The 15,419-nt window shown below is 38.4% G+C and overlaps 1 protein-coding gene and 1 long non-coding RNA gene across 3 annotated transcripts; one reads left to right on the top strand and one right to left on the bottom strand.

The window, feature by feature from the left end:
* Positions 1–288: 288 nt before the first annotated feature.
* On the bottom strand, positions 289–4,720 carry LOC118531589 (uncharacterized). Its single transcript, XR_004915276.2, has 3 exons — positions 4,159–4,720; positions 1,618–1,668; positions 289–462 (listed from the first exon to the last, which is right to left on the bottom strand). It is a non-coding gene; the product is annotated as an uncharacterized LOC118531589 (long non-coding RNA).
* Positions 4,721–4,756: 36 nt separating this feature from the next.
* On the top strand, positions 4,757–12,032 carry BTF3 (basic transcription factor 3). 2 transcript variants are annotated; one of them, XM_036085714.2, is made up of 6 exons: positions 4,757–4,902; positions 5,486–5,554; positions 8,899–9,012; positions 9,338–9,539; positions 10,817–10,873; positions 11,745–12,032. In XM_036085714.2, the coding sequence occupies exons 2-6, from the start codon at positions 5,486–5,488 to the stop codon at positions 11,789–11,791; spliced, it is 489 nt and encodes a 162-aa protein (XP_035941607.1). In that variant the 5' UTR covers positions 4,757–4,902; the 3' UTR covers positions 11,792–12,032. The 2 variants fall into 2 exon arrangements, with proteins under 2 accessions (XP_035941607.1, XP_035941606.1); XM_036085713.2 differs by lacking the exon at positions 4,757–4,902 and adding an exon at positions 4,910–5,140.
* Positions 12,033–15,419: the final 3,387 nt, after the last annotated feature.

The raw sequence follows: 15,419 nt of genomic DNA, 5'->3' as shown, positions 1-15,419 counted from the left end.
GGGGGGGCGGCAGCAGCGGCGGCGGCAATGGGTGCCTGTAGTGCGATGTGTCTGAGCTAATAAAATGGCTGAAGAGGCAGGATGGCGTGGGGCTGCCTGGGGCCCCCCCTCCAGGATGCTGCCAGGTGTCCCTCTCCTCCCCCCTGGGGCACAGAGATATATTATATATAAAGTCTTGAAATTTGGTGTGTCTTGGTGGGGGGGCACTTAGCATATAAACACAGAAAAACTGAATTTCAACTAATAAAGAATAGCAGTCATGGCAAGATAATATGAAAGAAAACTGGCCTCTATTAAGTGTTAAGTTTATTATCTTAAGCAATTTGAAAGACTTTATGAAGACAATAGGATTGGGGAGGATTACATAGCTATGAAAGCCCTTAAAAATACTTTAGTGTGGGGCGCCTGGGTGGCTCAGTTGGTTGGGCGACTGCCTTCGGCTCAGGTCGTGATCCTGGAGTCCTGAGATCGAGTCCAAAAAAAAAACAAAAAAAACAACAAAAAAAATATTTTAGTGTGGTTAAGATAATAAACCGCATGCTAAATAGATGATCAGCAAAATTTGGGTAATATAGACTTCCATGGTTTGCTTTCATGACACTCCAGGATCTTCCTATCCATTTATCATCCCTGCCTGACTGCAGACAATGTATATTCTAAGAGCAACTTATTTTCAGTGGGTTTTTCCCCCACCAATTAAACATTTAAAGCTTTTTTTTTTAATTATAAAAAAGTTGTTAACCTTCTTGATTCCACTCTGGTCTCAGAAATACAGAATATATTAGGTGACTGAGATTTTAAAAGACGTTTTCGGGGCACCTGACTGGCTCAGTCAGAGGAGCATGCAACTCTTGATCCCTGGGTCTCAGGGTCTTGAGTTTGAGCCTCACGTTGGGTATAGAGATTACTAAGAAAAATAAATAAGCTTTTAAAAAAAAAAGATGCTTTGGATTATCCCTGTGACGTCAGTTAATCTTCCCCTTTTAAGCATACTTTAGCACACTCTTCTTTCCCCATCTTCATACAACTGCTTCTCGACCAGGGTTCTCCGCAAAACAAACCAAAAAAACCTTGTCTGCTCCTCTTCCTCCGTTCCCCAGCACTCGACTTTCTATATCTTTCTTCCAGAATGACCTTATATAAGTTTTCTGAAATAAAATTCTCAAGATTGAATGAAAAAAAGCTGAGTACGTATGTACTAATTTAATAACTGTTGATGCTATGTAGTGAGTCTATAGAGGTTCATTATACTATTTGTGCTCCTGTGCACTTGAAGTTTTCCACAATAATGTAAGAAGGATATTCAGTCTGGTATTCAAAAAGTTAGGGTTGGCATTATAATTTTGGGACTCATCAAAATAAAGATGACATTTAAAGCCATGGGATTGGATGAAAACACTTAGGAAGAGTATAGGTAGAAAAGAATATAGGACTAAAATGTAAGCAATTCTAATATTTAGAAGTCAGAGAAATAAGATAAAGCAAAGTAGACTGGGCTGCCAGGAAACCAGGAAGTGAGATGTTCTTGGAGCCTAGAGAAGAAAATATTTCAAAAATGTGGAAGAGGCCAAGTGTGTCAAATGGCACCTAAAGGCTAAAAGAGAACTAAGAATTTACCTTTTGGATTTGTCAAGATGGAGGTTTAGACAATTCTTTGCAGAGATTTTGCTATAAAAGGAAACACAAAAATTAAGTAGTGGCTGGAGGGGAACAGAAGTCAAAAAAAGTTTTTCGTTTTCTTCTCTTTTGAGATACCTGATACTGAGGCTTAGTGTACTGGTAGAATGACCTAGGGGGAAAACAGATACAGGAAGCCTGTAACAGAAGAATCAAGATCCTGAATGAAATACAGAAAAGTACAAGTAGAGGGACTATTTCTTCTGTGTGTAACAGGAAGGAAGACAAAATTTATAGTTCAGATATATAGGGATGGTAGAGTAGATGGAGGGTAGATGAGGTAGTGTCAATCTTCACACCTTAACTCTCTATGCTTTAGTTAGATGGCCAGTAACACAAGAAGTAATATGGGAAGAACCTACCTCATAAAATTTCTGTGAGGATCCAACTGTCAAAAAGCCAACACTCAACATCAACCTAGTAGAAACTAAGACTCCTAGTTCAGGGGCATCTGGGTGGCTCAGCTGTTAAGCGTCTGCCTTCGGCTCAGGTCATGATCCCAGGATCCTGGGATCGAGCCCCTCATCGGGCTCCCTGCTCCGTGGGAAGCCTGCTTCTCCCTCTTCCACTCCCCTTGCTTGTGTTCCCTCTCTCACTGTGTCTCTCTCTGTCAAATAAATAAAATCTTTAAAAAAAAAAAAAGACTCCTAGTTCAATTCTCCATTAACTCAACAAAATTATCAAGCTATCATTTTGCATTTAATAAAGTACCACAACTAAAAATAACAATGATGGATGTAACTTAATGGGGTTGAGGGTGTCAGAAAACGCTTTTCTGAGACATTTAAACCAAAAGCTACCTGAGTTGTAGGCACTAACCTGACAAAGGTAGGGGTATTAGAAGTTCAAGGAGGTTTAGAAACAAACAAAAGGTCCATTGTGGCTAACAGTTAAGGGCCAGATCACAAATCAACTAAAACCATGTGAACATTTATCCTCAGTGATTTCCAATACCGTCTTTGGGTCAAAATGAGCTCTTAATAAACATTATATCAAGTACGTATTTTAGTTCATGCTGAAGCCAACGCAAGTCCAACTGAGAGGTGAAAACAATTCATGGACTTTGATTAGACCATAAACTATAAACCAAGGAGACAAACAGATTTCCCCTTTCTTGCCTACTCTATTAACAGAGGTCATGTTGAATCCTTGGGCTTGCTCAAGCTAAGGAGTTAAGTGTGGGAGCTAGTAATTCTTATTTGCCATAGATATTATAAATTATTCTTTTGTCATCACTGAGCTAAGATAGCAACTTAGTAACTTTTTTTGGAGTTCAAAAAAATCCCTTCAGTTAGTTTTTTAAAAGACTGGTATGTAAATATTAGCAGAATCTGAATTTCCTTTTTTTTTAAGATTTTATTTATTTATTTGACAGAGAGAGCACAAGCAGGGGGAGCGACAGGCAGAGGGAGAGGGAGAAGCAGACTCCCCGCTGAGCAAGGAGCTGATTCCCAGGATCGAAATCATAAGGGAGAAGAAAGCAGCCACTTAACCGACTGAGCCATCCAGGCGCCCCCAGAATGTGAATTTCCTAACCATTCACAAAATATAGCAGAAGTCAAAAATCAAAATTTTCTTTTCTTACTATTAGGGCACCTGTCATGATTTTCAACATAATGCAAGTCTTAAAAATTAGAAAAGAACAAGACAGAAAAGTGGGAACCAAGGAAAATAAAAACCTGGGATATTTCCGGAAAACAGGCATATAAAAGGTCAATCAGGTGGCAGGTAGGTGGAAGAGTGCTGTGTTTATGTAAATGATCAAAAAACATTATATGACTAAAAACTTTCAAAAGCCCTCAGTATAACATGGAAGGGGGGGAAATGTGTTCCTGAACAAAGACATACTGTCAAAAAGGGGAGTATTTCTATGTATTTTGTAATATTTCTATAGCATTGAATGTTGGCACATTTTGACCTTTACAGTAGCGTAATAGTTCATCTTTTTCTGTACTAAATTTGACTCATATTTAAGAGGAGCAACATTGTTTAAGAAAATATCAACCGCTACAATTACCCTAAAAAGCAATACAGCTGTCCTCACTATTTTCTTAGAGACATCACATTTTAACAAATTTACACGTGAAAAGTATTCAAAAACAAAAAGATTAATCTTAACTGGAGAGAAATCGGCACCTACATGTTTCCTTTCTATATAAATTGTATTTTCTCGAGATTTCGGACTCATTTTTGAATCTGCAAAAGCTTTTCATAGCTATGACCACAAAAAGGCTGACCAGATAGCATTCTGATTTAAAGCTTGTCTTAAAGCTTGCCCTACCATTTAGAAAATTTAGCCTCTCTAAACACACCAGGCACAGATTCTCCTTTGAGTGCATTACCGAATTAAGGAACAAAGTTTGTTCAACTGTGAATTACAAATTGTAAAATCCGTGCCAATTAATATCAAGGAGTCAATTTTTTGTCTGTTAAAGAAACAAGAGAAGTAAGGTAATTAAGTACAGGGGTCTGAGGTGGTACCTGCTACGCTTGCTGAAATTCAGATTACCGGGTTCCATCCCTAGTCGGACTGAACCCCTTTTAAGAAGTGGGCCTCTAGGATACATTCTGAACACGCTCGCCAGAAATTGTGAACCACGGTCCTGCAACCCACCAAACCACCTCATCCTGGAAGGTAAAATTAGTTTACTTCGACAAAGTTTTGCCAAAATGTCTTGGTAAAGGCTGATTCGGGCCGGAGAGGAAATTCTAAAACATCCAGATGATTGCTCCAATCTACACCAAACAGCGAGGGAGAGCGAGTAAAGAGATGAACACAGGCTGGGCGCCGAAGCGTTTCCGCAAACGTAAATTGCCCTTTCTTCTGAGGGTAAAGAATTTGGGGTTCAGGGTCGACTTACTCAACCCTAACTGCAAAGAACCGTTCTTTCTGGCTCCTCTAAGGTCTTTCCCAGGACTACACGCGGTACCGCCAGCACAGAGTCCCTCGTAAAGTCCTAAACCGGCCCGCGCTCGATGAGAATTGTGCCTGCGCAACAATCATAAACGCGGCGGCCTTAGGTCGCGCGTGCGCAGCGAAGCACTGAGCTCGCGGCAAAGTCCGTTTCCTGACTTTTGCAGGAAGCAGCGTTGCATCACTTCCGGCCTCCCTCTAGCTGCCATCTTGCGTCCCCGCGTGTGTGCTCCTAATCTCAGCTGGTCCGCCTGAGACCCCCTGAGCGCCAACCCTATTCCCCCGCGCGGTCCCATTTCCGCTCCAACAAGGTACAAAAAGGCTTTGGACGCCGGCGTGGGAGGAGGACGGGAACGGGGGCGGGAAGTGCCCGGAAGGAGCGAGACAGGGAGGGACAGGGCTGAGGAGAGGAAGGCGATGCGACGGACAGGCGTACCCACTCAGGCTGACTCTCGGGGGCGAGGTCGAGCCAGGGGCGGCTGCCCTGGGGGCGAGGCGACGCCGTCTCTTCCTCCACCTCGCGGCGGAACCCGAGGACAGGAGCCTCAGGTACCGCGAGGCTTGCGGAGAGTGGCCGGGCCGGGCCGGGCAGGCCCTGGCTAGGCCGAGGCCGGGCCAGGGCCGGGGGTGGGGGGTGCTGACCACGCGTGGGTTAGAGCCCTTTTCTTGGGCCTGTAAGGGCGGGGGGGGGGCAGTTGTGGGGGAGGGGTAGGAAGATGGGTGTTCTTTACGCTCCCTCAAAACTGAAATTGGGAGCTTTGCGGGGTGGATTGGGGATTCAGGCCTCGGCCTGTTTAGGATATTTTTTTCTTTGCTGGTGTCTTGGGAAATAACGAACGTGGAATGCTAGAGTGAACCAGACCTTTCCTCGCTGAGGGTTTCCTGTTTTTCTAGATGAAAGAAACTATCATGAACCAGGAGAAACTCGCCAAACTGCAAGCACAAGTGCGCATTGGTGGGAAAGTAAGTTTTAATAGTTTTTTGGGCTTTTTGAAGTTTAAAGGTTTGGGGTGGTTTTTTGGGGGGGGTTGTTTTTTGGTTTTGGTTTTTTTGGTTTTTGGATTTGCTTTTCTTGTATTATTGGCTTGTCACTGTCTCTAGAGGGCATTTCATAGAGCTAGCAAAGCGGGGGTGGGGGAGGAGGAGGCGGGGTTAAATGATGTACAATAGAGTATCAGTGGGACGTGCATGTTGTAGATTAAAAGAAAATGAGTCTAGATGAAAAAGGGAACTTAATAAACATTACTTCTGTGTAAATATGTTTTCAGTGTTACAGTGTTTTAGTAGAACAAAAGTGTTTCCTGGTTTAGATAGTAAGAAAATGTGTCATTTTGGTTAGGTAATCATTGTGGACATCATACTCCTAACTTGTTTGGCCTAAGTTGTATACACTCAGTGCTTTACTTTCTTTTTTTTTTTTTTTAAATAACTGTGTTGACTCTGAACTTGAGTTCCACCTGTCTTTTGAACTGTAGTTTATAATGTAATGTAAGGTTCTGGGTAATTGTTGTACTTAATACTTAGAAGTTTGTCTCTCGTAAATTAAGACCTTTCTGTAATGCTTTCTTAAATGGAATTCAGAGTAGTTGTATATTTTCTACGCTATTTGGAAGATACCTATGTTAGAGGTACATCACAGAATTTAAGAGCAGTGACTATGGATTTGAAAATATTACTTAAGCAGGTATCTTTCAATTTTGACTTTGTTAATATGCTAAAACTGAGAGAATGAGAATGATCATAGGTTTTTAGGTAAGTTTTTGGCTAATTGGTTTTTTCTGCTGGACACTGATCTTCAAGAGTACTCTTTTTTGAACTTGGAAGTTTTAGATTGTTTTCTGAGTAAGTTATTTAAATCAGAAGTCCGCTCTAGACAGAGGTCTACTTATATTTTGCATTGTGTTAGCACATTCCTAGTATTTAACAAGGTGTGGTAGCCTGTTGGAACAGAGCATGTCTTTACTTGGTAAAACTTGTAAAGCTTCCCTAGGACAAGTTTATTACCTATTAGTTTTCCCAATTTTAAGCATTTGCCTTCAAGTAGAATCTTCTGTGAAATAGCCAAAAGTTGCATGTAGGCTTAAATAATGAGATGTGCATCTGTTAAATTACTGGACTTTGTCAACAATGAATATATAGTGATCCTTTTTTCTTTCCTGAAGTTAATAGTATTCAGGATCTGCACCTGCTCATTAACAAATAGTAGGTGTTTCTTGTTCTTAGCAATTGTTAAAAGCTAGGTGTGGCCTTCAGGTCCCAGAAAAACTCATTATCCTTTGTGGTCAGTGTTTCGATGTTCTTATATTGGTGTTTTTAACTATCATTTAGTACAGGTTTCACAAGAAATATTTTGAATAATGTGTTTGTGTGCTTTCTTTTGTTACTCTGATCATTAGTCTTTAGCTATTAGAAACAAATTTCTAGGCAAGGAAAGCCTAGGTTTTTTAGATTCTTAAGGCTGATGTAGGATTGAACTTCGTTTAGTTAACATAGGAAATACTAATATCATTGTAATAAGGAAATAATTTCATTTTTAAAAAACTTCTTTATTATGGAATGAAATTTAGTGAGTTAGTTTTGCCTTAGAGAAATCTGTGTTAGGTACTTTCAGGTAAATAGTATAAAAGTGCTTTATTCAGTATCCGATCAGAGCATTGATATAAATTGTATCAGTAAAAATTGAACTCTATAGATGTGAATTGTATAGAACCTATAGAAGGTGTGTCAGTTTTGTTTTTAGAATCTTATAGTAATCATTTAGAATGTCTTTTAGGAGAATTCTTTGAAAACCAGACTCTACATGACCACATCAAAGTGATTTTTATTCTTAAAGGTTTTTTGGGGAGTTGGTAGCCAGTATTTTTTGTAGCTTTTGATACGTTATTCAGTTCAGCTATCATTTACTTAAGACTTTAACTGTGCTCAGGCCTGAGAATATGAAATTTAAGAAATTTATGGTCCCTAAGGGGACTTTAACACTAGTAGGGGAGATTTTTTTTTTTTAATCTGTTTTCATAGTGTAATATACATAGTGCAGTAGAAGCATTTTTGAAATACAGAGATGGGAATGATTTTGCTTGGGGGCAGTTTATTGCAGAGTTTAGGGAAGACACAAAAGAGGTAATGGTTTGAACAGGGTTTTAAAGGACAAATAGGAATTGGTGTGTAGGTTGGGGTATATTGAAGTAGGTAAAGAGCCTTATGTATCATGTAAAGGGCTTAATCTACACATAAAAAAGTTCTTGAGAGTGTTTATTAAAGAGTGTTAAGCAGAAAATGAGTCACATTTGCTTAGTTTTGAAAGTTTATGGGATATATTTGAGAAGGGGGAGATTGGAAACTTGGTATATATGTACAAGAGGCCACAAGTTTTCCTGAAGCCTGTATTCATTCATTCAAGTTACTGAGTGCCTTCAGTGAGCCAGATACTGTTCTCAATACTGTTCATAGTAAACAGAATGGAAGCTCTTGAGGAGGTTATGTTCTACTGAGGGGAAACAAACAATAAAATACATTTATGATTGTTACGAAAAAAAAATAAACCTGGATAGATAGATGATGACTGTAGGAGTTGCTTTTTTACATAGGGTGGTTGGGAAAGGCCACTGATAACGGTGACATAGAACAGAGATCTGTAGTAAGGGAGGGAACCAGTGCAGATGGTAGGGGAAGAAAGGAATAGTATGTGCAAAGGCTCTTTTTGGCCTGTTGAAGGAACTGTGAGGAGGTTTATTTGGCTAAGGATGAGAATGTGTGTGTGATAGATGTGGTCAAGAACAGCATAGTAGGGTTGGGGCAGATCATGTAGAGGCCTTCTGGGTTAAGATAAGAACTTCCAAGATTTTATTCTTAGGTATTAAAGAAGTCTATATAGACTCATTTGAATGTGTCCATACACTGTCTTGCCTGTGAATATTAATGAATGTTGATTTTTCATTAATTAAAAACAGAAAAGGTTAATAGTTCTGGACATGGAACTTCTAAATGAGGGTTAATTTAGGTTGATACATGCCACCTCTTTGATCACTTCTAGAGCAAATAATCTAAAAAAAAAAAAAATGGACTTTGAAGATATTCTTTTATATATGACAAAATTAGAAGCTTAGAAGTTATTAAGGATTTATAGACAAATCCTTTGTTAACCTCTTCCTGCTTCCATCATTTCCTGCTTGCTGCCTAAAAGTTTGTGCTTATGGTAATTTTCTTGAACAGATCCAAAGGTCAGAAAGGAATTAGAAACTTTCCGTTTGAAAATGTCGGTTGTTATGGTATATATATGTGTGTGTTTTCTTTTCTCCTCACTCTAGGGAACTGCTCGCCGAAAGAAGAAGGTGGTTCATAGGACAGCTACAGCAGATGATAAAAAACTTCAGTTCTCCTTAAAGAAGTTAGGGGTAAACAATATCTCTGGTATTGAAGAAGTAAGTGTCAAATTTTATTTCTTTATAAAACAAGTTTTGGTTGGAAAAAGCTTCAGTGGTCATGCATTATTTATTTTTTATTTATTTTTCTCCCAACAGAGAATTTCATATCCCTCTAAAATAGATTTCTATTCCACTAGTGAATATTAGGGAGTGCTAAGTCTGAAAGAGATTAGATTGCACTTTCCATTCCAGGCAAAATATCATTTGTGCTTCACAGTGAAATAGTGGATTAGTTAGCCAGCCTTGGGCTTTTCCTTAATAGAATGTTTGGTTTTTAAAGAATTTTGGTGGGTGTTGCTAATTACTTTTTTTTTCTTTGTAGGTGAATATGTTCACAAACCAAGGAACAGTGATCCACTTTAACAACCCCAAAGTTCAGGCATCACTGGCAGCGAACACTTTCACCATTACAGGCCATGCTGAGACAAAGCAGCTGACAGAAATGCTACCCAGTATCTTAAACCAACTTGGTGCAGACAGTCTGACTAGTTTAAGAAGACTGGCTGAAGCTCTGCCCAAACAATGTGAGTTTTCTGTAGTGGTTTTGCCCAGGGTTACTGATTTATCAGGAAATTTCTAAGATCTCAAGTAGATAGGAATATCTTTAAATTTAGAAATGACAGTTTTCCTCTAAAAAGTGCCAATTTTTACAGTAACCTTTAACCAGGTGTTCTTAGTGTGTTTAGTAAGTTAACTAGTATGCTGTGATCATTATACTTGATTCAGTGGAATGTTTGTTTTCTATCTTGCTTTGGATCAATGATTTAAAATTTTTACCTTTATCAGCTGGAAATGATAATGTTAATTTGGGGCTTTTTTGATAACTGAAAGTTTAGAATTAAAATATAAGTTGTCAAATTTTTTCAGTCATATTTACAAGTGGTATTACCAGTAATGTTTAAGAATTGGCCTGGCATTATTCGGGTCTTTTTAATTATAATACAAGGATTTTGTTCAGGGCAGAAAATCTTGTAGTTGGGTAAGTGCATTAAGAGACATAGTTACTTTATGCTGTGGTCCTCTGATTAAAATTTTGAAGAATGGCAATGTAGAAGAAAGACAGACTTATTATATGGTCCGTTATTTAGTCATCCATGTTTTTCTAGGCATTCACTCTTTCTGCTTTGACATTTTATGTACATACAGTTTTGGGGGTTTTTCCGTGTGTGTGTGTGTGTGTGTGTGTTTCACAGTGAGAGGCATAAGAAATTCTAGAAAGTCTTAGGCCTTCAGAGCTAAAGTAGGCTTTGGAAATACTGAAAATCTGATAGGACTAGTACTGTGAGGTCTCAACTCTCAAGTGTAGTTCACTTTCTTGTGTATTAAAAAGAAAGTTGATGCTTACCACCAATCAAAGGCACTTAATTTTTTGATCATTTTATTTTCATTTCAGTAAAGGTTTGTTAAGCATCTCCCATAAGCCATGCACAAAACAACAATATTTGAGAAAACAGTCTTTTAATTTTTGCCTCCCAAAAGAAATCTTCCCATAATTTGGTATATGGGTTTACCTCTACCCTGAGGGCACTCTATTGTTTTCATACCACCTCAGGGCCTGTGGTGGGCCAGAAGGATTGAAAAGATGGGGATGGGATTTGTTTTGTTGGCTGTTCCCAGGATTCCATTTCATTTGTATACATTGGGCTACCATGTTGTTATTAGTATTTAGGGATGAAATCTCAAATGTCACTGTTGTCATATGAATGTAAGTTGTAACAACACTTGACCTTTCATCTGTTCTTTTGGTTAATGTTTATTAAAGATGTAACAAATATGTAACCTATACATTTCCCTTTCACAGCTGTGGATGGAAAAGCACCACTTGCTACCGGAGAGGAGGATGATGATGAAGTTCCAGGTAGGAACCTTCACTTATGGCCAACATAGAGTATCTTAGAAGGAAGAATAACAAATCTTTGTACTGTAGGAAAGCCTCCCTTGGGGGAAGCGGTAATAAGGTAAAGGACAGGAAAGGAAGACATGAACCTCGCTTAGAATGAAAATAATGCAGTGTTATTATAACTAGGAGTTATGTTTGTAGACTGGGCTTTTTCTGATTGGAAACTTCAAATATTGAACAAGCATGTATGTTGTCACATAAATAGAATAACTGGTAGACCACTAACGACCCATTTCCTACTTAGGGATTAATAAATTGATGAGAAGGCATGGAGAAGTTCAGGTATCTTGGGAAATGTATAACCATTCTAAAATCAGAAAAACTCTTGGCAATCAGGAGGGATTTTTCTCTGTTAGCTGTTACTTGATAATTTTGTTGTAGAACATGTTTATTGAGCAGGAGAATCACTGGACTGAAATATTTCCACTTTGCATAGACAGGTGTCTTTTTGGAATCCAGGAAAACTTCATATTGTTTATGATGGTGTTCTTTGGTTCTGACTCCTATGTTTACTAATATATTAATATTGCTTAATTTTAATTCTTGGGGTGAAATGGAACTAGGGAGGGCATGTATATATTTTTTAAGCATAGTATTTATGTCATCAGCAGATTAATGAATTTCCCTTCTTCCCTTGTTTTAATTACATGCCAAAATGTACACTTGAAAGTGTGCCAAATGGGTAGTGGTCTCATTGGAAATAAAGTATTTAAACGTATATCCTGATTTTAACTGTAGGATATATTTTGAGAGCATTTTTAATCTCTTTTTAGAATCTGATCATTTGTAGATTTGGGTTTTTTTCAAAATTTCTGTCTTTTTTTTCTAGATCTTGTGGAGAATTTTGATGAAGCTTCCAAGAATGAAGCAAACTGAATTGAGTCAACTTCTGAAGAACATAAAACTTGAAGAAGTTACTGGGAGCTGCTATTTTATATTATGACTGCTTTTTAAAATTTTGTTCGTGGATCTGATAAAATCTAGATCTCTAATATTTTTAAGCCCAAGCCCCTTGGACACTGCAGCTCTTTTCAGTTTTTGCTTATACACAATTCATTCTTTGCAGCTAGTTAAGCTGAAGAAGCCTGGGAATAAAGTTTGAAACAAGGTTAATAAAGTTCTTTGCCTAGGATATGGTTTTATTTTTTATTTCATTGACACTGATTTGTACACAGAAAGCAAAGTTGTTTATAGAAAGCTAATCATGGCATGTAATATGGCTGGTAATTGATGAAATTTGATTAAAGATTTTAAATGGCCATATAATATAACAAAGGTGGTATAAAGTTCTCATGTTTTAAAACTTGTCTCCAGCAGTCCTCAGGGCTTCAGTGATTTATGTAATGGGCATAAATTTTAAAGAATGGAATATTGCTTAGTGGGTGAGCAAGAGGTTTTTTTTCTCTTAATATTGTCTATATTGTAAGTATATACTAAGTGCCTTCAACATATTATTGCACTTAATTTTCTCATTTAATCCTCAGTCTATGAAGTAGGGATTTGTAGCTCCATTTTCTAGTTGTAACTCAAGGTTACCTAAAAAAAGTAGAAGTAATCTCTTAACTCTCTTCCTTGTAGGATATTCTGTAAGACACCTGAGAAAAGCTAGTGTTTGTATTAGGAATGTCACCTCATCTTAAATTTAAAGTGGTAGAGGGCTAGTTTTTTCTCTTTAAAAAAAAAAAAATCTTAAAGTTGACATGTATACAGTTTTAAGAAATTTAACACACAGTATTTGTGCCTGCACCCCAATCAGGATACCGAACAGTTCCATCATCCCAGATACAAGGCTGTTTAAAAAAAAAAAACTGTATTAGCAATCATAATGTTGAAGTAACTTAAAAATTTACAAATGGCAATTAAAATATGTGTCATCTGCATCGAGGCAAATGAGAAAGAAAATTGTCTTAGTTTCTACTTGTAGCCATAAGAATTCATTTTAAATTTACGTAACAGTGTGCAAGTACCTTCTGAGGGTACTATGCAGCTTTATCTAAAGTCACTGTAAGTAAGCTACCAAAAATGAAATACTTGTATAAATAGTATTTGCACATTTTAACATTGTATTGTTTTCAAAGGATGTGTATCAGTCTTGTTAAAGTACACTGCTACAGTAACAAAGACTTCACAGTCTCAATGGTTTACAAAATTACAAAGAAAAAGTACATGTTTCCCGACTATAGTGGGTCTGGTTGGGCTCTGCTACATAATCACTCTAGGCCCCAGACTGGCAACCTCTTCCTGAAACTCTGCTTCCTGGCAGAGTGAGAAGAAGGTGGGTCATTTGCTGGCTTTTAAAGCTGTTAGTCACAAAGGTCACTAGTATGTAACCGACTAAGTGGAATGGCTAAAGGAAAGCAGAAGATTGGGAAGGCCTGGAGTGGGGCCTGTGGGTTTGCATTTCTGATAAGCTCCCAGGTGATTCTGATATTGCAGGTCCACTGACCATGCTTTGAGGAGATGAGATTTTAAGTTAGAGATTTCCTCAACTCATCCGAAGATACTGGGGTGAAAGTGACAAGCTGACTTGGGCATGTGAAGAATGCCACTCTTGAGTATCCTTCCCAGGTGTTTGCCCAAGATCTGTATGGGAATGGGACTAGAGAAGTACAATAGATTTCCAAGCCTGTCCTACACAGGGCAACTTGCTGCTTTTAGCAGAAGCCGGCTAGGTCTAATCCTGTTTTGCCCGTATCCAGAGATTTTTCTCCCAACCTTGAGAAAAGTTTTTTTGTTGTTTTATTTTTTTAAATGGTCTGTTGTTAGTGGCCATAGATTAATAAGGTTTTTCTTATAATACCTTCAGTATCGTGATAAGCAGGGTTATGCTACAGATGCAAATGACTTAAAATTTTAGTTGCTACAAAGATTTGTTTGACACACTTGATGTTTGTGGTTTGCCTGTGGCTGGAATCCACTTTACTCCAAGGGTAGCATCTAATCGGAACATTGCTAGTTTCAGGACAGGGAAAAGAGGGCAAACAACCAGCTGGCTCTGCACACTTATGTTGGGAATTGATGCACATCATTAATCAAATTTCATCAGCCAGAAAAAGTCACGTACATAGTCCAGTCCGATGGCTATGAGGACTGAGGAAATCTAATACTCCCTCAGAGCAGGACAGCACATACTTTTGAACAGTACTACAACCCACCATATCCTTACAATTTTTCTTTAATCGCCCACAATCCCTCTGGCTATTATATGTTAAGCTCTGTACCACTGGTTTTATATAATCTTATTGGTTATCATAATAATTCCCCCCTCCCCCAAAGAGCCACATTGTACAAACAAGGAAACCATCTTCAAGAAGTGAGTCTCAGGTCAACACAGCTTGTGTGGCAGTATGAGATTCAAACCCAGGTCTGATCTTTTGACCTCAGGCACTACTAGAAAGAATGTCAAGCCCTGGTGGACTAGAAGGGCAGATGATTCTCATCTGGTTGATCTTTTGGATGTTGTCACTACATGCTGGCTGTTGTCCACTACTTTTAAGGCTAGCCCTGGGCCAAACTAGCTTTCAGCTGATTCTGAACCAGGCCTATGCTAATGAAGAGATAGATGTCAAATTTTGATCTGAGAACTCTTAGGATAAATACCTTTTATTTGTAGGAATAATTGAACTAAAGTACACATGTGTCATCCCCATAATAACCCTGTGGTACACAGGACAGAAAACTACATTCTAAAATTTGGAAACACGTTTAGAAATGGGCTGAAGGTCCCTGAAGGTCCCCAAAGGTTGGGTCTGATTTCTACTAATCAGACTTTTCTCCATTCCATAACACTGAATTCATGCTTCAGGAGGCTCCTCTCTCCCCAATAAGATACATATGTTAATTTTTTTTTGGAGCGAAGTCTTAAGGTAACGTAACAGTTTTTAGCTTTTCCAAAAACAATGATTAGAAAAGTCTTCTAGTCACACAAATTTTCATCACTCCAATCAACACAGTCTTGAATGCCATTTCTGCAGCAAGTTCTGGGAATGCAGGCCCAGTCAGCAAAGAAAACAGTATCACATCTCCAGCCTGAACACTTCGAGCACTGTAAAACTAGACAATGCTGTTTATTTTTATTTTTTTAATTTTTTTAAAAAGATTTTATTTATTTATTTGAGGGAGAGAATGAGAGAGAGAGAGCGCACATGAAAGGGGGGAGGGTCAGAGGGAGAAGCAGACTCCCTGCTGAGCAGGGAGCCCAATGCGGGACTTGATCCTGGGACTCCAGGATCATGACCTGAGCCAAAGGCAGTCGCTTAACCAACTGAGCCACCCAGGTGCCCAATGCTGTTTATTTTTAAAACCTAACTTAAAATGTCAAGGTGGACTGGAAAAGATGCTATTGGAAAAGAAATAGCCCTTTGGATCTTAAAAATATTAGTGAAAGCTGTCCAAGTGGAAAATTGCAGATCTCTATTAAAGATTCTACATGTTTGAGTGAAAGAATTTGTACTTTGAAAAGCCAAGAAGAGTACTACCTCTCTCCATCAGTCTGAAAATAAAC

Source organism: Halichoerus grypus, chromosome 2, assembly GCF_964656455.1.
Source record: "Halichoerus grypus chromosome 2, mHalGry1.hap1.1, whole genome shotgun sequence".
In the NCBI taxonomy this organism is placed as follows: Eukaryota; Metazoa; Chordata; class Mammalia; order Carnivora; family Phocidae; genus Halichoerus; species Halichoerus grypus.
Note: the sequence above shows the minus strand (reverse complement) of the source record. Positions and strands in the feature narration are given on the sequence as shown.

Coding starts and splice junctions, on each gene's coding strand:
- BTF3 (XM_036085713.2), top strand. CDS start 5,009: ATGCGACGGACAGGCGTACCCACTCAGGCTGACTCTCGGGGGCGAGGT. Junction 5,141..5,485: donor CCCGAGGACAGGAGCCTCAG/GTACCGCGAGGC, acceptor CTGTTTTTCTAG/ATGAAAGAAACTATCATGAA. Junction 9,540..10,816: donor TGAAGCTCTGCCCAAACAAT/GTGAGTTTTCTG, acceptor TCCCTTTCACAG/CTGTGGATGGAAAAGCACCA.